General features: G+C 47.0%; 6 protein-coding genes across 7 annotated transcripts; 3 read left to right on the forward strand and 3 right to left on the reverse strand.

The window, feature by feature from the left end:
* Window positions 1-745: 745 nt before the first annotated feature.
* On the reverse strand, window positions 746-2,137 carry LOC108024096 (NAD-dependent protein deacylase Sirt4). Its single transcript, XM_017093870.3, has 2 exons — window positions 1,887-2,137; window positions 746-1,597 (listed from the first exon to the last, which is right to left on the reverse strand). Exons 1-2 carry the CDS (start codon window positions 2,065-2,067, stop codon window positions 840-842), a joined length of 939 nt encoding a protein of 312 aa, XP_016949359.1. The 5' UTR covers window positions 2,068-2,137; the 3' UTR covers window positions 746-839.
* Window positions 2,138-2,434: 297 nt separating this feature from the next.
* On the forward strand, window positions 2,435-7,418 carry LOC108024206 (RNA-binding protein 25). The gene is made up of 6 exons (XM_017094059.3): window positions 2,435-2,857; window positions 2,933-3,174; window positions 3,727-4,903; window positions 5,003-5,828; window positions 5,887-6,527; window positions 6,768-7,418. The coding sequence occupies exons 1-6, from the start codon at window positions 2,795-2,797 to the stop codon at window positions 6,861-6,863; spliced, it is 3,045 nt and encodes a 1,014-aa protein (XP_016949548.1). The 5' UTR covers window positions 2,435-2,794; the 3' UTR covers window positions 6,864-7,418.
* Window positions 7,419-8,043: 625 nt separating this feature from the next.
* On the reverse strand, window positions 8,044-9,079 carry LOC108024207 (ras-related protein Rab-18). The gene is made up of 3 exons (XM_017094060.2): window positions 8,880-9,079; window positions 8,358-8,790; window positions 8,044-8,239 (listed from the first exon to the last, which is right to left on the reverse strand). The coding sequence occupies exons 1-3, from the start codon at window positions 8,936-8,938 to the stop codon at window positions 8,138-8,140; spliced, it is 594 nt and encodes a 197-aa protein (XP_016949549.1). The 5' UTR covers window positions 8,939-9,079; the 3' UTR covers window positions 8,044-8,137.
* A 1,360-nt stretch (window positions 9,080-10,439) lies between these two features.
* Window positions 10,440-11,236, forward strand: LOC108024226 (60S ribosomal protein L35). Its single transcript, XM_017094098.3, has 3 exons — window positions 10,440-10,526; window positions 10,713-10,849; window positions 10,921-11,236. The coding sequence occupies exons 1-3, from the start codon at window positions 10,524-10,526 to the stop codon at window positions 11,150-11,152; spliced, it is 372 nt and encodes a 123-aa protein (XP_016949587.1). The 5' UTR covers window positions 10,440-10,523; the 3' UTR covers window positions 11,153-11,236.
* A 627-nt stretch (window positions 11,237-11,863) lies between these two features.
* On the reverse strand, window positions 11,864-17,909 carry LOC108024225 (protein trapped in endoderm-1). The gene is made up of 7 exons (XM_017094096.3): window positions 17,584-17,909; window positions 13,524-13,657; window positions 13,311-13,456; window positions 13,101-13,201; window positions 12,936-13,038; window positions 12,274-12,767; window positions 11,864-12,201 (listed from the first exon to the last, which is right to left on the reverse strand). The coding sequence occupies exons 2-7, from the start codon at window positions 13,654-13,656 to the stop codon at window positions 12,015-12,017; spliced, it is 1,164 nt and encodes a 387-aa protein (XP_016949585.1). The 5' UTR covers window position 13,657; window positions 17,584-17,909; the 3' UTR covers window positions 11,864-12,014.
* Window positions 17,910-18,732: 823 nt separating this feature from the next.
* On the forward strand, window positions 18,733-21,242 carry LOC108024080 (gustatory receptor 5a for trehalose). Of its 2 annotated transcripts, none has more exons than XM_044093736.2 (7): window positions 18,733-18,896; window positions 18,961-19,221; window positions 19,291-19,485; window positions 19,553-19,821; window positions 19,874-20,028; window positions 20,086-20,338; window positions 20,426-20,537. In XM_044093736.2, the coding sequence occupies exons 1-7, from the start codon at window positions 18,773-18,775 to the stop codon at window positions 20,474-20,476; spliced, it is 1,308 nt and encodes a 435-aa protein (XP_043949671.1). In that variant the 5' UTR covers window positions 18,733-18,772; the 3' UTR covers window positions 20,477-20,537. The 2 variants fall into 2 exon arrangements, with proteins under 2 accessions (XP_043949671.1, XP_016949344.1); XM_017093855.3 differs by having other exon boundaries at window positions 18,734-18,896; window positions 20,446-21,242.
* Window positions 21,243-21,244: the final 2 nt, after the last annotated feature.

Here is a 21,244-nt window from a genome sequence, read left to right on the forward strand (position 1 = left end):
ATGTACGTTTTATAAAAAAAAATTAATTTAAATCTATTTATATATCTTTCATATATTCATCTTTTTGTAAAGAGATGGAGAAAGGTTGTCAATGCACCCCGATCTGTAATGTTGCGATTTTGCCCATTGTGCGCGTCCTACGCATCTTTCTCCTTCCATCAGCTCTTGTGGAGACGGTAAGCTAGGGGCGTTGGCAGGGGTAATGGACAGCGTGTGAAGTGTCAATGCCTGTGTTTGTGTTTGAGTGTGCGGCGGTAGATGCCTCAATTGCGGTACATTTATGTGGAGCAAAGAGAGCAACAGAGCAGGGTGGAGTGAAAACAAAAACAATCAACGGGAGCGTACCGGCAACAACGGAAGTGCGCATAGCAGCCCGACCGCCACCCCTCACGACAATCTTTCCACCGGGTTCGCCATGAGATGTGCTGGAATTTCAGCACCCAGCACTGGTCAATGGGAGAACCACTGAGAGAGGATCTGCTCATAGGGAGGACGTAGACGTTGTCGAATTTAGGGAATAAGAGAACCGTTACTTGGGAAATCGTGTCAGTGCGTCGCCCATTGTGTTTTGCCCAAAAACGCAAAAAATGAAGCAGGACCTCTGACGGGCTTGCCAACTGGTTTTTAATCAAAGAAATTCGTTGTTATTCACATTTAGGATTGTGACCGCTAGACGTATCTTTAAGGACTTTAAACGCTTTACCTTTTAAGGTAAATCTGATATACATACCAGACTTTAAAATAGTTCGCATTTCTGAAAGCTTTATTTTCACATTTTTTCATAACTGAAATTTATTGCAAAGTGTCCAATGTACAATATACAATAAGAGCAGCCAGGATTAGCTACCGCTCTTGGAGGAGCGAAAATCAAACAATTTGGGTATCACATCGCCGCACTTAGCGGAGATCTTGATGTCCGCCAGGTGGTCGGCACGCGTGGCGCCTATATTGACTATGGCCACCGGTAGCTTGAGATCCTTCATCTGCAGTACAACGCGGTAGCCGGAGAAGACTAAGAGACTAGATCCCAGGACCAGCAGGCCATCGCTGTTGTAGACCATGCCCGCAATCTGGTCTAGTCGTGGCTTTGGCACAGAATCCCCGAAGAAGACAATTTCTGGCTTTAAATCGCCACCGCACTGTGCGCACTCCGGTATGCGGAAGTTCTCTATGTAGTCCAGGGGTATCTCCACATCGCCATCGGGTCGGATCATGTCGGGGGCATCCTTGAAGGACGGATTGAGAGTGGCCAATATGCTCTGCAACTCGTGCCGGTCGATGCGGTAATCGCAGGTCAGGCACTTGACAACATAGCCACTGCCATGAACTTCCACCACCTTCCGGCTACCGGCCTTTGAATGCAACCGATCCACATTCTGGGTGACCACTGCCTGCACCCGTCCCTCCCTCTCGAACCTGGCTAGAGCATGGTGCGTGGAGTTCGGCTGGGTGGCGGAAAACTTTGGCCAACCCACGAAGTTCCTGGCCCAGTATCTCTTGCGCACCGCCGATGACTTCACGAATTCCATGTGCTGCACGGGCTTGTGATTGGACCGGGCGTAGAGTCCCACGCCCTCGGAGCGGTAGTCGGGAATGCCTGGAAATATTTGTCGCATTAGTTTTTGACATTCTTCTAGGGCTCTCTGAACTAAGGTGGGAAATCTTTTATTGAATATTTTTTCCCAACTTTTCATATTAGTCTGCAATAACATGGACAACCAGAAATAAAATATTTAAAACATATAATTTAATAAATAATAATTTTGAACTTCAGGTCTAGTTCAATTAAACGAGAAAAAAAACAATGAACCAAGTTTTAACTTCATATTTTAAAGTGTTTGGGTTTTGAAAAAAAAAACTCAGTTTAGGCAAATCAAAAAACTCACCCGATTCAGTTGAGATCCCAGCGCCCGTCAAAACCAAAACATTCGGTTTGGACATAAGGAAATCTTCCAACCGTTTGATGTCATCCACCACGGCGGGCTTATGATGCGGCACGTATTCCTGTTTAGCGGTGGAGCCCCGGAAGGCAGTGCTTCCGAACCGGAGCAATTGACCCACTCGCATATTTCGTTATGTATTTTTTATTATTATACTTTATTTTACTGGTTACGTTACTAGAGCTGGGCTGCCCACTTACGATACTATCGATACATCCCATACTTATAAAGTACTAAGTAACTGGGACTCAATTTGCCGAAATGACTAGCTTTAAATAATAAATCAATCCTTTGATAACAATATATAATCTTCCAATACACCAAAAATATACAAAACCAACAAACTTAACTATTTTGAAAACAGTTATCGTTATAAGTCAAAAAAATCGGTTGAGCGTTCCGATAGAAAAATACTACAAATCCAAATTGAGACGCGACGCGTGGAATCGATAGCTCTATTGCCGCCATCGATTTTTACACGCCATCAGCCGATAGCAGCTTGCTAGCAGCTTCCATCTCTAGACTAGAGCAGCGGCCGCAGAAAAAAGCAGAGATTCGGTAATTTACGCGTGGATTAAGCACGCGCGAACACAGCACTTGAAGCAGCCGCAGGCTAGCCGCCCCGAGATCCTTTAAGTGATGCCCTCGGGCGCCCAGCTCCTGAACCGGTAAAGAGGACATCCGCACTCACCTTTGCCACTCCGTGTGGCGTTAGCGCCCATCCGTGTGTGTGTATGTGTCCCAGTCCAGTCGCTCGCTTGTGTGTGTGAATTGTCGGCTTTAACTTGCAAGCACGCTAAAGTTCTGTTTCTAAAGGACACAAAGGATTTGCAGGCGGAACGGAAACGCACAAGATGTCTTACCCACCGCGGGCGCCTATGCCGCCCTATATGAATTCATCCATACCGCCGCCGCACGTAAGTGTTCCTATCTGGGTCACAGAGGCCATGGAGAGTTGAGTCCCAAGCCAATCCTACCTCTCCGTCTTTCAGATGATGCAGAACATGGGCAATCCGCCGCGGAACTTTCGCAACTCGGCTACCATCAGCTCACAGCCGACAGTGTATCACCGTCCGCCTGAGCCGCAGCCTCAGTTCCGTGGACCAATCATTACAGTCTTCGTGGGCAACATCAGCGAACGCGTCCCAGAGGCGCTGCTCAAGCGCATCCTGGCAGCCTGCGGAGTGGTTATCAACTGGAAGCGGGTCTCCACATTCGGCTTCTGCGAGTTCGAGTGGGTTTAACTGCCTCTGGGGCACTGGGGAGGAGTAGAGCAATTTGGAAGGCCTGGGGCAGCACTTGTACGTTAGGGTCATATAGCTTCCTGAAAGAGTTTGCCAACCGGTTTAAGCCGTAAACAAATCCCTAAGATCACATAGATTGCTTTCGAATGTTGGTTTTCTAATGTATAGAAAACCAATTGGATTCTTGGATAGATTTTTGAAACCATTGGTTAAACATTGCCTTTCCTAGAAAAGCTAAGCTTCTAGCAATGTTGAATAAACCGAATGTTTATCTAAATGTTAAATTAACAAAAGTATCTCCAGTTACCCAAAGCAGTAGAAAAGTAATAAACCCCAGAAGAAAGATGAGCATTTGTTAGCTCTATTTTATGGCTAAGCCCTTAACATATGCCAATTCAGTAATAATCATTGAAAAATCGAGGTTGCTTTTATAACCATTTGGCAAGCATATATGTTAAAAAAAAAAGCTAAGGCCTTCTAGTGTGCTTTCCCGAATGTTTTAAATCGCCAGATGGCTAACGGAGTTTTTTGACGTATTTCAGCGGTCCTATTGCAGCCATGCGAGCTGTTCGCCTACTGAGCGAGATGGAGATCGATGGCAAAAAGCTGGTGGCCAAGGTGGATGCCAAAAACAAGGTACTAATCGAGGACTACAAGGAGCAAGAGTGTAAGAACGGAGATCGCTCCAACTCAGTGGACGAGAAGACTGAGGATGAATACGCCATCAGCCAGATGCATGAGTTTCTGGAGGAGCACAAGCACGAGTTTGAGGGATTTGACGGCAGCAATCGTACCGATCTGTACGGCAGCACCAGTCGCAACAAGAAGACGCGCCGCGAAGACGACATCAAAATCAAGGTTCTGAACGAAAATGCCTTAGAGGAGGAGAAGCGCAACCTGATCAGCAGTGAGATCGGAAAGTTCCGGATGCGGGCGGAGGCCGATGAGCACCGCAAGGAACTGGAGAAGGAGAAAGAGAAGGAAAAGCTGGCAGCCAGCAAGGAGAAAGAGCGCGACAAGGAACGCAAGAAGCACCAGCGCGAAAAGGACCGCAAAACATCGACTAGCAAATCCAGTAGCTTATCGGCAGCAGTTACAAGCTCCTCCACCACCACAGCTGCCTCTTCGTCGTCAGCTACAGAAGCCAACGATGTGACAGAAAAGGCAGAGAAAGATGTTACTACCGCTGTTGTCAAGGACGCGGATGCCACCAAGGAACAGAAGGAATCGTCCTCATCTACTGGACGCAGTGCCAGCAGTCGCAAGGAGCCGCCTCCCAGCGAGACAACACAGAAAGAGCGGCGCTCTGATTCAAAGGAGACGCGACGCCGTCGCTCGAAATCGCGTTCTAAGGACCGGGAGCGGGAACGCGAGCGTGAGTTGCGTGAACTCCGCGACAAGGAGCGCGAGCGGGAACGCGAAAGGGAGCGAGAACGGGAGCGTGAGCGGGAACGCAACGAAATGCGGGAACGGGAGCGCAACGAGATAAGGGAACGGGAACGAGAGCGGGAACGGGAGCGGGACAGGGAGCGTGAAAGGGAGCGCGAGGAAAAGCTCCAAAAGCCAGTCCGTGATTCGCGACGTGAAAAGGAAATGGAGGACGAGCTGCGAGAGCGCAAGAAAGCCGAGAAGAAGGCCCGCGAGAAGGAGGCCGCCTACCAGGAGCGTTTGTCCAACTGGGAGACTCGTGAAAAGCGCAAGGCAAAGGAAAACGAGAAGGTAATTAGTGTTCTTGGTTAGCTTCCAAATCTTAAAAGGAATCACTTCTCTTCAAGTTAATGCCAACTACCACTTATCTGTTTGTTTAATTTTCATTAGTACCGCCTAAAGGAGCTTCTGAGGCAGGAGGAGCGCGAGAGCGACGCCAAACGACTGAAGGAGTTTGTCGAGGACTACGATGATGAGCGCGACGACTCGCTGTATTATCGTGGTCGCGAACTGCAGCAGCGGCTGGCAGAGCGTGTGCGTGAGGCAGATGCCGACTCCAAGGATCGTGAGAAGGAGGCCGACGAACTGGCCGAGCTCAAGTCCAAATTCTTCAGCGGGGAATACGAAAACCCGTCGATGGAGTTCGAAAAGGCGCGTCGGGAGATTGAGAAGCTCTACGAACCACGTATTTTAATCAATGTGAACCTGGAAGCTGCGGCGGCGGCGTCTGCGGCGGTCCACCAGCGCAAGCAGGCCGCCTCTGCGGCTGGCGAAGGTGAGGGCCAGAAACAGCGCCAAAAGAGCCAGCAGCTGGATAGCTATGATCCGGACATGGTCGGTATTAATGATGACGACTCCATATCAAACGACGACCACGGCTCCATGGCCGATACAGCCTCTAATGCCAGTGGGGGCTATGCCAAGAACAACAACAACGACAAGTCGCGATCGAACAGCCTGAGCAGGCAGAACAGTGAGTCGCGGGACTCTCTTGCCCAGATCCACACGCCAACGCAGAGTGCCATGCTGAATGACCAGGGATCGGGACACAATGCGCTGCTGCCGTCAGCCACGCCGCCCATGACCATGCCCCTCATCTCGCTAACGCTGGGCAACAACCTCAAGAAGAAGAAGATCGAGGCAACAGGCGTGTTCGTCAACGACGACGATAACGATGAAAATATCAATCCAAAAAAGCGGAAGCTGGTGCCGCTAGGTGAGTTCCAAGTCTGTACAAATAGAAACCCATTATAAACATTCCTTTCCTTTCGCAGACTACGACGACAATATGAGCAACACCACACCATCCAGCACCGCTGGTGGAGTGGGAAACAACAGCAGCAACAACAACAACAGCAGCTCGACGGACCGTCAAAGCTCTGCCGTGTCGGCGGCCACCGCTGCAGCCGCTGCCGTTAGCCAGAAGATCGCCCAGGCGGGTGGCTCCTCCGCCACGGGCTCGGGATCTGGGTCCGGCGGCTCCGGGTCAACCACATCCGGCGGCAAGAACAACGGCAGTGGCAGCAACAGCAGCAGCGGCGGCAACAATAACAGCAAACAGCACAGCAGCAGCAAACATGGTAAGAATGAGGCAGCTGCATCTGCGAGCAGTAGCGCAGATGCTGCCGCTGCAAACACAAAAAAGGATGAGAATGGTGCAAAGGTGTATGATGAAAAACGGAGGCATATAAAAAGCATTATTGACAGGATACCCACGCAAAAGGAGGAGCTATTTAATTATAAGCTTGACCGCAACGAGATTGACACCGGTCTAATGGAACGCAAAATACGTCCATGGATTAATAAGAAAATCATCGAGTATATCGGTGAGCCGGAGCCAACCCTAGTGGACTTTATTTGTTCCAAAGTATTGGCCGGCAGCCCTCCCCAAAGCATCCTAGACGATGTGCAAATGGTAAGTGTTGGGGGAAAGGTACGATAAAAATGATGACACTAAAGTTTCCATTAGAAAATTATTGGTTTAATGAACTCAAAATCGACCACAGATGCATTGATCTTTCATAGAATGTGCATACACTTTGGCCAATAAGAAACTCTATTGTTATTATGCCAATCGTGATGTCTCCGTATAAGATCTTCTGATTTATACCTAACCACGCTACCCTTTCTCCCTCTTTATCGATTCAATCTTCAGGTACTCGACGAAGAGGCGGAGGTCTTTGTTGTGAAGATGTGGCGGTTGCTCATCTATGAACTGGACGCCAAGAAGAGCGGCATTGCGGGGAAGTAGGATTGCGCCCTGCATCATTGGGGGACTGGGCGGGAGCGGGTGCTGATCGAGGAATCGAGCGAGGAGCAACTGCGTGAATAGAGTCTAAGGTACTCTTTTGAAACCTACGTCACTTCAACTTTGTACATAAAAGGCGAGCCCCGGAAATAGTTGCGACCAAACGTCCAGCCTTGTTTTCGACTTCGTGCAAAAAATCAAAAAGGAATTTATGTGAAAGCGAGACAAACAGTGAAAACAGAAGCAAAAGCGCAGCCTCAACGATTTCTTAATCCACCTTGTTAGCGTTAATTGCTAAAATTAATAATCGATTACTGTAAATACACACTAAACTCACTTATAAATTTAAACAGCAGAATCAACAGAGAAAAAGCCGTACATAAACAAAACAAAGCGCTGCCTATGTACAAGTCAGTTGGTTTCTGATCCAAATATCCCTTTCATTTGTTGAGACATTGAAAATAGATTTCCACCTACGCGACAGCTTCTTTTTTCAAAACGAGCTCAAACAAGAAAAACTGTCTTCATTTTAATAAAACAATGAAAGGAAATTCGAAACTGGATTTTTGATTGGTCCAAAACTGAACGCAGGCAAAGGATCGGATGAAAGCATGCGAACCCTCCAATCTTCTTCATCATTATGGCAACTTTAATGAAAAATTATTTTCCTAAGTGAATACTCCAGCTAGATACTGAGATTATGGCGTTCCAAATAATTTTTCTCATTCGGAGTTTGCCTAAAAATCAACTCTAAACGCTTACGTGGCTTTGGTAGTTACCCTAACATTTGCTAAAACTAAATGAAAAGTACGACTGTCTAACAGCTCTCTTCTAACTAAATGGTAACTTGATCGTATTATAGTTCAATTCAAATTGTAGGGAAGTAGAACGTTTATAAATAATTGTATTACAACGTAAGGCTAAACGATTTTGTAGACTTTCCTTTCACTTTTCTCACCATTTTTAACATCATTTAATTACAAAGTTTGGAAATATTAGGTACAGACTACAGTATATGAAATTGAGAGGCTACCCAAAAGGTGACCAAATTTTAAAGGTCGCTGTAGAATAGTTCTCAATCCTTCTAACTGCAATGTTTTAATTAGCTTTACTAGTATGGGAAGTTGTCTATTGCCTGACCAACTAATTAAGTCTTAGTCTCTGATCAGAGAAGAGTTCACGATTGAACGTTAAGGTTGACTTTATGCTAGTGATATTGAAACAATTAAATAAATACACGGTTTAAATTTGAAAAAAGCACGAACAACACCCGAATATCAACAGTAACACGTGGAAGCGCTTTCCTCCAGATCCCGATTGCTGGCGATGTCCAGACCGCCGGAGCCGTTGCTATTGTTGAAGTACTCGGAGGAGACAATCTGAAATGGGGATTTGAGGGGATTATACACTGCTACGCGTTATCAGGCGGACAAAAAAAATGATGGGCTGTGCTTTACCCATTGCAGGTGGGAATTGTTGCTCCACCTCTTAACCCACCTTCTCCACGACATCCTTGAACACATCGCTGACGAACTGATCGCATTTGGCCGAGGTCTCGATGAAAAGGGCTCTGTGCTTCCTGGCGAACTTGCGGCCCTCTTCCCGATCCACCACGCGCTCCTGGTCGATCTTGTTGCCCACCACTATGATAGCGATGTTGGGATTGTCGCTGTAGCTGTCCAGTTCGGCCAGCCAGGCCTCCAGCTTTACGAGGGAGTCGCGGTTGGTAATGTCATACACTAGAATGGCCCCCAGGGCCTTTCTGTAGAAGCTGGGCGTCAGACTGCGGAATCTCTCGGCCCCCGCCGTGTCCCAGAGGGCCACCTTGTAGTCGATTCCGTCCACGTTCATCACCTTGCTCTTGAAGTCCATGCCAATCGTGACGTCATGGTTCTCGTCGAACTTGTTCTCCACGAAGCGGCGGATCAAACTGTGGCGAAACGCAAATGATGCAAGCGGTTGGTAATATACGCAGTGGGTTTTCTCCATGGACTTGGTACCGCAGGAGACCCTACCCACCTCGACTTGCCCACGCCGCTCTCCCCGATCACCAGCAGCTTGATAGCCCGATCAGCCATTGTCTTTGAGCTCTTCTTATTGCTTAACAACAATATTATTCACTTAAACAGATCACAATGGCCAATTATTTATGTAGATTATCTATTATCTGAGGGTATGTGGTCGCGGCGTTGCCACCTGGCAGCTTTGTTTACATTCTCTCGCCAGAGGTGGACCCCTGCGATAACTCTGACTGCAGCCCTGTTGGAACGGAACATCAAGCTAGTGGTGACAATTTGGTTGCAGTCTGGCTATTTTTAGCTTACCATAGTCACTAATTGGCTAAGATGCTTGCTCTTAACTACAAATTCCCGTTCGAAATAAATACAAATATTTCATCCAATATAATTTAAAATAGTCCGTATGATATTGTTGTTCTAAGGTAACAAAAGTTTGTTAAATGTTATTTTTTTAACTAAAAACTGTTAAACGTTTTGTATGCATGTGGATTATATTTAGATTTGCAACTATAATATATTTTTATCCGGGAATTATTAACATTTTAAATTTATAAACACTTACAACTAAAAGGGAAGTTAACTTCGGCAAGCCAAAGTTTGTATACCCTTGCAGTTATGAGAAATAATCAACATGTGAAATTTTTGAGGATTGTTGCTGGCTTCAGTGAAATAAAAAAAAATATTCCATTATTTCTCTGACCGTTTCTTTGACAGCAATGTACGATAGCTTTAAAACTGCGAAACTAGTTTGCGTAGAAACGGATGGATAGGCGGACGGACATGGTTAGATCGACTCGTCATGTGATGCTGATCAAGAATATATATACTTTATGGGATCGTCCTTCACGTCTCCTTCACTGCGTTGCAAACTTCTGACTGAAATCATTGTTCCCTTTGCAAGGGTATATATAAAAATATATTTACCATAAGTACTCTTGCAAAGTGAATTCTAATTTATTTCGGAAGATTAATATTAAGATTGGTGAATCGGGACGGAAATTTTGTAAAAGTCGGTGGACTTTATAGCTGCGATAAGAATGTTTAAAAATTAATTTAATAATATGGAGTCAAAATATAAGACATTTGTTTTTTTTTTTATACCACAGTATAATATGTTTTAATATTTCAATTGTATATTTTCTGCAAGTCGGTCGATATCGTAATATAGTTTTTTTAAGAACGATCCAAAAGTGAATGGGAAAATAGTAAAAACCTTTTTGTAAATTATTGTTTTAAAAATGTTGGTCCCTGTAAGTCTACTTGTAAGTCAAAAAGATCACTTTACTAACAAAAAGAGTCTTCGTTAAATTGCAGTACATTTTTTGTTGATATTTGTTTAAAGACAGTTTCACGTAAGACAACAATTTCGGTAAGCAGATCTTTGACATCAAAATTTATTAGTTCTTATTTATCTTCTACTAGGAAATAGAATTTAAATAGTCATGCAGTGATCTTTTATTATTCCCCAAAACGCAGTTATTACATATTTCATAAAAACCACTACTTAGCTGTTTTCCCGCCGCTCTCGTCGGAGCGCGAACCGGTTCGATAACAGCGCCGATGTCGGTTCGCCGAGCGATTGTGTCAGCTCCAGCTGGTTCTTTCATCTTTCCATCTTTCTTTTTTGACGTGACCAGCGAGAAAAATGGTTGGTTTTCCGACAGAGTTTAATTTTGTAAAATAAGAGCCATCCGTGCACAAAATGAACGGCCGAGCCGCTAAACTGGTGGCCGGCCGTTTTTGCCGCGCAGTGGAGCAGCTATTTTCGCGAGACGTAGCCCTGCGAACTAAATATTAATGATGTGTTTTCTGCCCTTTTGTTTGCGCCGCCCAGGTGAAGGTTAAGTGCTCCGAGCTGAGGACCAAGGACAAGAAGGACCTTACCAAGCAGTTGGATGAGCTGAAGAATGAACTGCTCAGCCTGCGCGTGGCCAAGGTGACCGGCGGAGCTCCCTCGAAGCTCTCCAAGATGTGAGTATGCTGCTGCGCGCGTCTATGCCTGTAGGATCTCCCCTAATCCGAGTCTTTTTGCGTTCCCACAGCCGCGTTGTGCGCAAGGCCATCGCACGCGTCTACATCGTGATGCACCAGAAGCAGAAGGAGAACCTGCGCAAGGTCTTCAAGAACAAGAAGTACAAGCCCCTCGATCTGCGTAAGAAGAAGACCCGCGCCATCCGCAAGGCCCTCTCGCCCCGGGACGCCAACCGCAAGACCCTCAAGGAGATCCGCAAGCGCTCCGTCTTCCCCCAGCGCAAGTTCGCCGTCAAGGCCTAGAAGCGTCCTCCTCTCTAGTGTGCGTTAAGGCTTCTTCGGTCCATGAAGAAAAAAACAAATAAAACCTTTTTTTTAAAGTGAAAAGACCCAGCAAATTGTTTATTAGTGAACGAAATTCGCGAGTGGCACATGGCTTGTCCATGGGGTACCGAACTGAGTGGAAAGAAAGCCGTGTTCACCAGCGCACTAGCCAAGTCACGATCATCAAAGCCACATGCAAGAACATCAGTGATCAATGATGCAGTTATTTTGGTAGATTCAGGGAGACGCGTGTGAGAGGCGGCCGTCGAGCAGAAACGTGGATCAAGGAGGGTAATTCCATTAGGCGCTGAAGTGAGCAAGGTAACTAGGCCCGGCCGTACGAGATTCTGGCCTGAAGAGAAGCTAGTATCTATAGGTGTCTAACCATCCCCCTTAATGTGGTCAGTAGGCCAAAGAATTTATTTGCCAAACTGATTGGCACTGGTGCAGTTGAAGAGGTGTTCGGGTATGAAGGCGTTCCACTAGTTGCAATGATCAAATCAGAGTTGCAAGAATCACATTTTCCAAAGCAACAGGGCAGAGCTTTAAATTGCTTTCTCTAGGTCGACGATTTCAATTGAATGAACTTGTTATCGGAAACAATGTGTAGCATGAGGACCCAAATCAAAACAAATGTCAGAGATATTCTACACGACGTCTTAGAGCCGTCGTTTAATAAACAACATCGCCTTCTCAATTGGTCTACATACATATATTTAATTCGGTTGTCTTTGATGTAAGCACTGCCGTACATCGTTAATAAGTTTATGAACTAAAAGTAATAGGTAGGTAATTGATATGAACTACAAGCTCTAGTACAAAGACTTGACTGCGAACTCGACTATACTGAATATGTTTGGCACATTTGGTTAATACTATTCTTCTGCACAGCGTGGAAGAGTGGTGTGCTGCGGACGATGCCCGACAGCTCCTTGGAGTTCTTGCTTTGGTGATAGTTTCTACTCGGCATCGGCGACAACGGCTCGCCCCAAAACTTTAGCAGCGCAAAGATCTTGTAGTAGGCCACTCTGAAGTGAAAGGGGTAGCGGAGTTAGTAGTACATTCCCGACGCAGACCCACAAGCAAACCCCTTGTCTCACCTGTAGTTGCGGTTGCTGGCCGCGTAGATGATCGGGTTGATGACGCTGGAGGCCCAGGCCATTACCGAGGCGATGATGTGCAGCCAGGGAACCCGTGTGTTGCGCTCGTCGTCCACCACATTGGCCAGCATCAGCGGAAGAAAGCACACGAGGAAGCACAGGAAGATGGTGACCATCATGACGGTCAGTCGGTTGTCCTCGCGCGCCTTTCGCGTGCACGTGGTGGTCATGTAGGAGCCTCCGCTGGCGGAGGAGCCCTTACCCGCAGCAGTGGCTCCGATTTGGAAGTTTTCGTGGTTGCGGATTTTCTTCTTTTGGTGCAGCACCGTGATGTAGATGCAAGAGTACGAGACGATAATGACCAGGCAGGGCAGCAGGAAGCCGATTACGAACAGCGTCTTCTTGATCGATCGTCCCTCCTTCTTAAGTATTGTGCAGGAGAAGGTGGCCTCATCCAGACCCATCTCGCCCCAGATGCCCAGGATGGGCGGGAGCTGCGTTTGTAAATTGATGTATTACTTTAAAAAATTTCGAGTACTCCGCGGATTTTAAAAAATCGTTATAATCTTGAGGTTCTCAGAGTTTATGAAAAAAGCCCCGCACAAAATGTACATATTCTATATGTATATCGATGTGCTTAAAAGGATATATTTACTACTTACCAGGAGAAGAAAGGATACCGCCCACACGAACAACAGCTGCAGGGTTATGAACTTCGGTTTATATATCTGCGAGTAGCGGCTGTGGCAGGCGATGAGTATATATCTGCCAGGATTAGGGAGACGGTTGTGGATTAGCGGTGTCAGAAGGGACAGAAGTGGGCTTACCTATTCAACGTTATGCCCACCATGCTGAGGAGGGAAACAGCGACATTGCCATAGAAGATCACCGGAAAGATCTTGCACAAAGTGGTGCCAAAGGTCCAGCTCTTCAATCAATTTTACGTGTTGAATGGAACAAAGGTTAGTGCTGAATTACACAGGAACTAAGAAGGTACCGCAGTGTACCTTCAAATCCCCTTCGTAGGGATGACTCACCTCCTGGAAGAATCGCACCGCCGTCAGCGGCAGGCTGAAAGAGCAGAAGAGCAGGTCGGAAATGCTTAGCGAGATGACGAAGGCGGTGGTAGCGTGTTCCCGTATGGTGGGGCTCTTGAGCAGCGCCAGCAGCGTAATCAGGTTGCCTGTGGGAGCAATCAGTCCAGAACCGGTTAGCAAAGAAGGAGGAGCAGCAGGATGCGGATTACTCACCGAGAACGCCGATGGTCACAAAGACACAGGCACTAATTGCCGCAAACAATGTCGCCGAATGCGGGTATATCGTGGCCGGGGGAGCACCTGTAACCGGGTTTATGCCCATTCCCAAATGCATGTCCGTGTCCATTCTGCGGGGAAACAATGGAGAAATAATAACGAATCATTAGCCGTTTTAATCATTGGAAAATAATATGAAACAAATTATAGCTTCGGGGTTTTTTGACATATCCTGAAATAATGGCAATACAATTTTTCATATTTTTAAAAATTTCGAATTAAAATTAGGACAAATCGGACGACTCTAACATATAGCTGTCAAAGAAACGGTCAGAGAAATAATGCAAGAGGTATACCAATTTGTTAGTAGAATCGGGTTAAAAATTACAAGTTCTGTATATTTTTATGCGGAGCAAAAAAAAAACTACAAACATACACTTCTTTGGTCTGGGTAAGCAGAATTGCCTATTGGGGTTTACTATGTCGTAAAGCTACCCTAGGAATAATATGTAAAATTAAACAATTTATTTTAAAACTCGTATTTATATGCCAGGGTGTGCACATGCATTTCAAAGAACAGTTTTTGTATTATTAGAAGCAAACAAGTTTGAATTCGCTAAACTATTCCGAGCTACTTTTTCTGTGCTTGAAAAAGGAAATTCAAACTATCCGCAAAATGAAGTTGCTCTTGCGTGAAAATCTGTGAATAAGTGTGACGTAAAGTGTACATATAAACGGGAAGTTCAAAAAGTTATTTAATTGCCGTTTTGCGGATGCAGTAACCCAGTTTGCTTGGTTGGCGAAATCACAGCTGAGATAAACTTGATTTGATCTACGGGATAAGCTAGGAAGTCTGGGTACTCCCACCAACTTTTCGCATACGCGACATTTGATTTATGCGAACTGATTTTGTTATAAGACTTGCTGGCCAACTGGTCAACCGTAATGATCGAGCCGGTTTGCACGCGATTTGAATTCACTTTTGTACGAATTTTCATCAAAAGTTCGAGTTTTCCACCAATTTCCTCATCACCGAGCAAGGCAAACGGCTTTGAATGGTAGTGTAAGGTACGCAACCCAAATTGCTGCTGACTGCGTGATTGATGGCCACAAGATTATTATTATCGAATCAGGATTCAAAAGGAGATCAATGTCAAATGCGGACAGGAACATGAAAGACGGATGTCATTGCAATTAGACACTTCAGTTAGGCATCGTAAGTTCCGCTTAACTATTAAAAAAGTAGAGATTATTTGCATAGATGATATAGAACAGGTGTCTTTCTAATGACTCATGTCATTAGATGTGTGACCAGTTTTCGCAGCTTCATTTTAATAATTATACGATTTACGGTTATACCTATGATACTACGATGATGAATGTGACAATCTTCCGGATATTGAATGCTTTTCGAAAAAGTTCTTATTCGTATGAGCAGACTAGAAAAATCCCTCGCCGTAGAGAAACAAATCGAAAATAGGAGGAACCCGACTCCACACGAGGATCACAGATGCAATTCAAGCGATCCGGGAAAGTTACAGATCGGCTGACCCCGTTTCTCTTCTGGTCGAAATTCGGAAATAAATAATTGGTTCGGTTTGCTGTCAGAAAGATTCATTATCTTCTTGAGGTTTCGGTCTGGGTTTCAAAACAATTCTATTTTGAAATCCCGCACTCGAAGTCCCTTCCCTGCTTTTCCATATTTAATACGGTTATCTTTGCGAACAGGCGGCTTTATCAGCGGCTTTAATGCACTTTTTACGACCAATTAAATTTTAATTTTCCTTTCTTTTCCCGTTGATAAGCGGCGAAGCGATAGAAAAAGCGTTGCGACAGAAGTGCAATAAATGGGTTCCGTTTCGGTTTCAATTTCCCGTTTGCCTGTGAAGAGAGCCCACCGCCATGTGTGGCGCGCATTGAATCAATGACAGTTTCAACTGAGCCGGGGTTTGTCGGACTCTTTCGATGGTTTAACCCTGCAGATAACGCGGGCGCACAACCGTTGTGCATATGCACGCAATTTCATTTATTTAATGCTTTTTATTTGGATCGGTTGAATTAAAAAGCGCCTTGTTACGCATTTAACGATGTTTCCGGTGCGTGATGGCACTGCGCTTCTGGGAACGGGAACCCCAGGGCCCCCGAAGACGTACAGAGTGGGACCAGTGGAAGGTGGATGGGGATGGGGATGGGGATGGTAGGTGGTGGCGGGGGAGCGGAGAGCGGAGAGCGGGTCGCTTTCATGCATGATCAACATGTGTGTTTGCTTTCCAACTCCATGTATGTTTTCAGTTCTTTGGGTCTCCGCGGTCCGCGGTCCGCGGTCTCCTCGGTCTTTCGTTCTTATGTTCTCGAATAGGGGGAGCAACAGCCCACAGAGGAAATCAGAATATGCATCCCATACCATCCCGTCCAAAATGAGTACCATCCACCGTTTCAAATAATTCCATTTCCATTCCCATATATGCGTGTCCACACAGCAGCGGCGGTTGAAAAAGGTCCAAATAGTTTGTACTTATCAACTTAAGCGGCATACAACTACAATAGGTGCTTTGTTCTTCCAGAGCCTATGTGCATCTTACTAATTTTGAGGTGTTCCAAGCCATATAGAAGCACACTCTCCATTCGACCCAGTATTGACCTATTGAGCTTACCGCGAGTGTGGGTGAGCGCCTCCCAACAGTTGCCAGCGATGATGGCACAGATATCAGAGATAGGAACCACCACACTCTGGGATACACAGATCCCGCATTTCGCCCCTTCCTCTGGCGCTTCCCTTCAAGTTTACATATTATGTACACACAGCTAAACACATAAAGGACGTGCACATGTGTACATCGAAGTCTTATCAGCCCTGGGTTCCCACCGCTCGAAATTCCTCGGAACCCTCCCCCGCCTAAGAATCCAAGACAAGCTGTGAGACGAAGCTTAAAAAATAATCAATCATCAAATATGTATATTGGGGCGTGAAGGCGAATGCAAATACGGTCTCCAAAGAATGTGTACTAACGGACGGCAGACTGGGGGATACTCAAAGTTGCGATCGCCTTAGTTTTATGTGTCACATGATATCAATCTAAGTCGGGTACATCAAACGGATCCTACATCCCCTGGACAGATCGTTCGGTGCGACGTAAAAACATTATCTTTTGCTTTGGGGCTTTTCCGACTAGAGGTCCTATCAATAGTATTACTCAAGCCTCTTTTCAGTCCCGCGTTCCCACGTCTTGATGTGCAAGTCCCGCTTCTGTCGCAGCTCGCTGACTAATCAAGCTAAGCACCAGTGTAGGCCCAAATGAGTTTTCGATAGGGGGTACACTATGTAAGCGCCGTGCATATGGAGATAGTGCACATATGTATTGGGCTGTTTTGGAGCTGGGTTTTCCTTTTCGTTGTTTTTGAGACTCGAGACTGACTGAGTGAGTCGCCACCAACTGTTGCGGGCGCGGTCAGGGGCTCGGATGATTCATGCAGCTGATGCTTCCGCAGGGGAGAGCGAAAGAGCAAGCACATCGGAAGCGGCGGAGTCAAAAATCTGTGCAAGAACAAAAGACCTGACCGTGGCCCAGTTGAAGTCGAAGCATGTCCAAACACAAGGAAAATCATTTTGCACTAGAGCACATTGTTTTAGGGCTCTTCGGGCTTCGATTGCAGTGCAAATTGATTCGGACAACACAATTTAATCCTTGCAGACAGTGACTCAATGCGTGGCATCACACACAACTGGACAGCTGGACAAGAGGAGTGCAGGCACATCTGCCAAGGGAGCGCAGTTTTTCTCGGTGTATCGGAGCCCGCCTCTCCATCCCTCCCTGCCGATTTTGCTCCAGAGAGGGTGGAATTCGAGATTTGGTGTGCTGCATGGTGTGTGCATACGTGTGTAAAACTTCGTGGAACAGCCGTTCCATTGTCGTTCCACTGCTCTCGCACACTCAGGCGCGGAGTGCGTGAGCGTGTGCGTGTGCGTGTGGACCAAATGCAACAACACAGGCGCACGCTCGAATTGTTAACAGCAGCAAGGCCGCTCTGGCCGGATTCTGGCCTGGAAGACACTCACCCGAACTCGAGCTCGAACCCGTTTCAGCGCTCAGCGTTTTGTATATTCCTCGTTTCGCGTTTCTCAAATGCTTAGTGCCTTAAATTGCATTTTGTCAAGCGCACAGCGCCCGCTTCGAGTTGCCAGAGGGCGATGTTGACATTAAACCGCGCAGCACAGCAAAAAAATACAACAAGACGAACTGTATGTGTTCTGGCTTTGACTCTTCGAACGAGGCGGAGATCTGCGGCGCGCAGCGAGAAACGTCGTACTTTCTTTGGCAATTCACAGCAGTAGTCACCGCGCAGCGCTGCTCGGCACGTCGAGCGACTGCGAGCAAGAATGATCACTGATCACTATGAAGAGCGGCTTGGCAGACCCCGGCCCTAGCGAGGCTCCGCCGCCGCCGATGACTGCCTATCGCCGTGCTGACCTATCGATACTCAGCGCCGCGCTGCGCAGGCGCCTATCGGTGTTTGAAATTCGGAGCGTGGAAGGGCTCCCGTCACGGCCCTCCTGTCCTGCCCTGTCCTGAGTTGTGACTCCCAACTCGGTCGGACTAAGTATCTGGAGCTTGCATTTCTGGCCGGGATCATAGCGACTTGCTTTCGGAGCCACTTGTTGGCACTCGTGGCTGTCATACAGTCGCTGCCGGCAGCTCAAAACCTAAAACGTATAATTTAATCTGCCGTTTTGCATAGATAGTTCCTCGTTTATGCATATTATTGGCATGTATTCCAACTTTATTTACGCCCATATCGGAGTTTGGCGAAAAATACAAGCCGTTAACACACACCTAATCCAGTGCCCTGGTCAGCTGCACCCATTTTTGCGGTGGGCGAATCATTTATCATTTTCACCACTTGAGCCAAGTTCCTGGCGGTTGAGTGTGTTACCAATTTGCATGATTGAGCGCCATTGCCTGTTATCGGGGTTTTGTCAAGGTCGCGCTAATTAAATCCTCGTTATCAGTGATGAGAAAGGTACCTGCATATGTATTAAAATATGTTTGTTGTATTTCGAGCGCCAAACCCTAGTACTACAAAATATGGCATGCCAAGAAAAAGGGTGCATAAAATGATATTTAAAAATGTAGGTACTGAAACCTGAGTATTCCTCATCACTGGTCGCTAGCCGTACCAGGCTGGCTTTTATCCTGTTTTGCTGCACTGTTGCATTAAAGTCTTCAGTCAGGAATCGAAGCTCAAGCATGGTGCGACCACCAAAGGATCGCTTTCCGCACCGAAAGCGGGTCAACCGAGCTGTGGGCCACCTGAAAAGCCAGGGAAGGATCTGGCTGAGGCATTTGAAAACAGCATTGGACCAGTGTCGAGGTGCGGATAGGATGGGGTCTTGGTCCTGGGGTGAATAGCACGCATAATTAGCATTCTTTTCCAGCCACCCAGGTGCGGGGAACGCGAAAGAATTTCCTGCGCAACGGCTCCTTCCATGAGGCAGTGGCTCCTATTCTGGCTGTGGCCCAGTGCTTCTGCCTAATGCCCGTGAGTGGTATCAGTGCTTCCTCCTGCCAAGGATTGAGATTCAGCAGGCGCAGCTGGCGGTTTTGGTACTGCGTCGCGTACCTCTGCTCCACTTCGGTGGATCTGGCCTTCAGCATCCGCAAGGTGGCCCACAGTGTTTTGGATGTGCGCAGCGTGGGTGAGATGCATTAGCCAGTTATCCCTTCCGGCGCAGTGATTATCCCATCGAATCCCTTCAAAACTGTAGAACCCATAGTTTTCCACGTGGGCATTCTGATTGCCTCTTGGCAGTTTCTCAAGCTAGCATATCTCTGGCCCGGATTAATGCGCCACTGGGCGGCGGTAGAACAGCGGCTGCCCGGCTACAATTGTAGCCTGCAGAGGGCTCGTCCTGCGCGCCGCATCCAGTTGGTGGCCTTCCTGCTGCTGTCACTTTCTCTGAGTTGGGTTTTGTTTTTCACACCTCTATTTCCCAATTGATTGCCAAGTATAACTCCATATTTCCCCAGTGGAGCACCTGCTGAGCATAATTTCGGTGGTGTACTACGACTTCTGTCCTCGGAGAAGGGACCCCGTGGAATCGTATTTGCACGGCACCAGTGCCCAGTTGTTCGCCGTGTTCCCCTACTCCAACTGGCTAGGGTGGCTGGGCAAGATCCAGAACTTTCTGCTTACCTTCGGCTGGAGCTACATGGACATATTCTTGATGGTCATGGGCATGGGTCTCAGCGAGATGCTGGCTAGGCTCAACCGCAGCTTGGTGCTGCAGGTGCACAAGGTGGGTCTGGACACCCAAGTGCCAAATCATCTTATAAAGCGTATGTGTATAGCCCATGCCGGAAGCTTACTGGACTTGGTCGCGCACTCTCTACCGATCGATAGTGGAGCTCATACGGGAGGTGGATGACGCCGTATCCGGCATTATGCTGATATCCTTCGGCAGCAATCTGTACTTCATCTGCCTCCAACTGCTGAAGAGCATCAAGTGAGTTGACCGGAAAAAAACCAACATTGAATTGATTACGATGGTTCTGGAATCCAGCACGATGCCCTCCGCGGCCCACGCCGTCTACTTCTACTTCTCGCTGATGTTCCTGCTCAGCCGATCGGCGGCCGTGCTGCTCTTCGTCTCGGGGATTAATGACCACGCCAGGGTTCCGCTGCGTCTGCTGCGCCTGGTCCCGATTGAAGGATACCATCCGGAGGTGTTTCGGTTCGCTGCAGAACTGGCCTGTGATCAGGTGGCGCTCACGGGCCTTAAGTTCTTCAACGTCACCAGGAAGCTGTTTCTGGCGGTGGGTAAAGAGTAATATTATGTTTGGGGTTGTCCTAGGTCTCACTTCCATCGGTGTTCCAGAAACGTTTTCATGCTAATCCAAAAGTTTGTGTTTGTATCTTTTAGATGGCGGGCACAGTGGCCACCTACGAACTAGTGCTTATACAGTTTCATGAAGATAAAAAGTCCTGGGACTGTTCGGCCTCAAATTTTAACTAGAAGTAATTATATATTCAGGCATAAGTAAAGTGCCAGCTTATTACTGCGAGTTATTCGATAAATGTCTTAATATGTTGAATCACTCATACGCAGCGTTGCCGTTGAATAAATTGGGCAGTAGATGAGCAAAGTCCTTTGAATACTTAAATTTGTGATTTGCTGCGCGATATGTGTGTCTTTTACTTGCCTCTAATGCGTGAGTCGTCAGAAAGTGGCATAGGTAATGGCCATTAAAACTCTATACACTGTGCTACACAGTTGCAAGGCGTCCGAGGAGTAACCAGTTTACATCTGCCCACTTTTTGCACGCGCTTTCCACTTTTCACATCAGTTGGCGGCTGTTTTCGTTTTCATTTTCATTTGCGGACCATTTACTTTGGTAATCCAGTATAAGTATGTGATGCAATTGCTGGCCATAAATGGCGCACGCTTCCTAGGCACATCGAAATGCGTGAACAGCTTGGATTCGAACTGAACCAGTTGGCCAAATGCCAATGCCGATTGCTCCTCGACTCCTCAGCTCCTCAAGTCCTCAGTTTCACCTCCAGCTCTGTGATGCTTCCGGTCAGCGGGTCTAGCCGATGTAGTCCGGTTCCAGCCAATTGTTAACCCAATTCACGAGTGGAGTTCGGGGATTAGATCGCCGATAGGAGTATATAAGGCCCACAATCGGTTCAGCGCGCAGACACAAATCGCACACTGAAGC

This window comes from Drosophila biarmipes, chromosome X, assembly GCF_025231255.1.
Source record: "Drosophila biarmipes strain raj3 chromosome X, RU_DBia_V1.1, whole genome shotgun sequence".
NCBI classification, from domain to species: Eukaryota; Metazoa; Arthropoda; class Insecta; order Diptera; family Drosophilidae; genus Drosophila; species Drosophila biarmipes.

Bases quoted from the DNA above. Each gene is read 5' to 3' on its own strand.
- LOC108024225 (XM_017094096.3), bottom strand. From the start codon at position 13,656: ATGGACACGGACATGCATTTGGGAATGGGCATAAACCCGGTTACAGGT. The intron at 13,039-13,100 runs GTAAGCCCACTT...TAATCCTGGCAG, and splicing joins GTGGGCATAACGTTGAATAG to ATATATACTCATCGCCTGCC. The intron at 12,768-12,935 runs GTAAGTAGTAAA...TTACAAACGCAG, and splicing joins CGGTATCCTTTCTTCTCCTG to CTCCCGCCCATCCTGGGCAT.
- LOC108024207 (XM_017094060.2), bottom strand. From the start codon at position 8,938: ATGGCTGATCGGGCTATCAAGCTGCTGGTGATCGGGGAGAGCGGCGTG. The intron at 8,791-8,879 runs GTGGGTAGGGTC...GTTTCGCCACAG, and splicing joins AGCGGCGTGGGCAAGTCGAG to TTTGATCCGCCGCTTCGTGG. The intron at 8,240-8,357 runs GTGGGTTAAGAG...TCCCCATTTCAG, and splicing joins TCAAGGATGTCGTGGAGAAG to ATTGTCTCCTCCGAGTACTT.
- LOC108024096 (XM_017093870.3), bottom strand. From the start codon at position 2,067: ATGCGAGTGGGTCAATTGCTCCGGTTCGGAAGCACTGCCTTCCGGGGC. The intron at 1,598-1,886 runs GTGAGTTTTTTG...AAATATTTCCAG, and splicing joins TGGGATCTCAACTGAATCGG to GCATTCCCGACTACCGCTCC.
- LOC108024206 (XM_017094059.3), top strand. From the start codon at position 2,795: ATGTCTTACCCACCGCGGGCGCCTATGCCGCCCTATATGAATTCATCC. The intron at 3,175-3,726 runs GTGGGTTTAACT...GACGTATTTCAG, and splicing joins TTCGGCTTCTGCGAGTTCGA to CGGTCCTATTGCAGCCATGC. The intron at 5,829-5,886 runs GTGAGTTCCAAG...TTCCTTTCGCAG, and splicing joins GCGGAAGCTGGTGCCGCTAG to ACTACGACGACAATATGAGC.
- LOC108024080 (XM_017093855.3), top strand. From the start codon at position 18,773: ATGGTGCGACCACCAAAGGATCGCTTTCCGCACCGAAAGCGGGTCAAC. The intron at 19,822-19,873 runs GTGGGTCTGGAC...GTATGTGTATAG, and splicing joins TGGTGCTGCAGGTGCACAAG to CCCATGCCGGAAGCTTACTG. The intron at 20,339-20,445 runs GTGGGTAAAGAG...TGTATCTTTTAG, and splicing joins CCAGGAAGCTGTTTCTGGCG to ATGGCGGGCACAGTGGCCAC.
- LOC108024226 (XM_017094098.3), top strand. The intron at 10,850-10,920 runs GTGAGTATGCTG...GCGTTCCCACAG, and splicing joins CCCTCGAAGCTCTCCAAGAT to CCGCGTTGTGCGCAAGGCCA.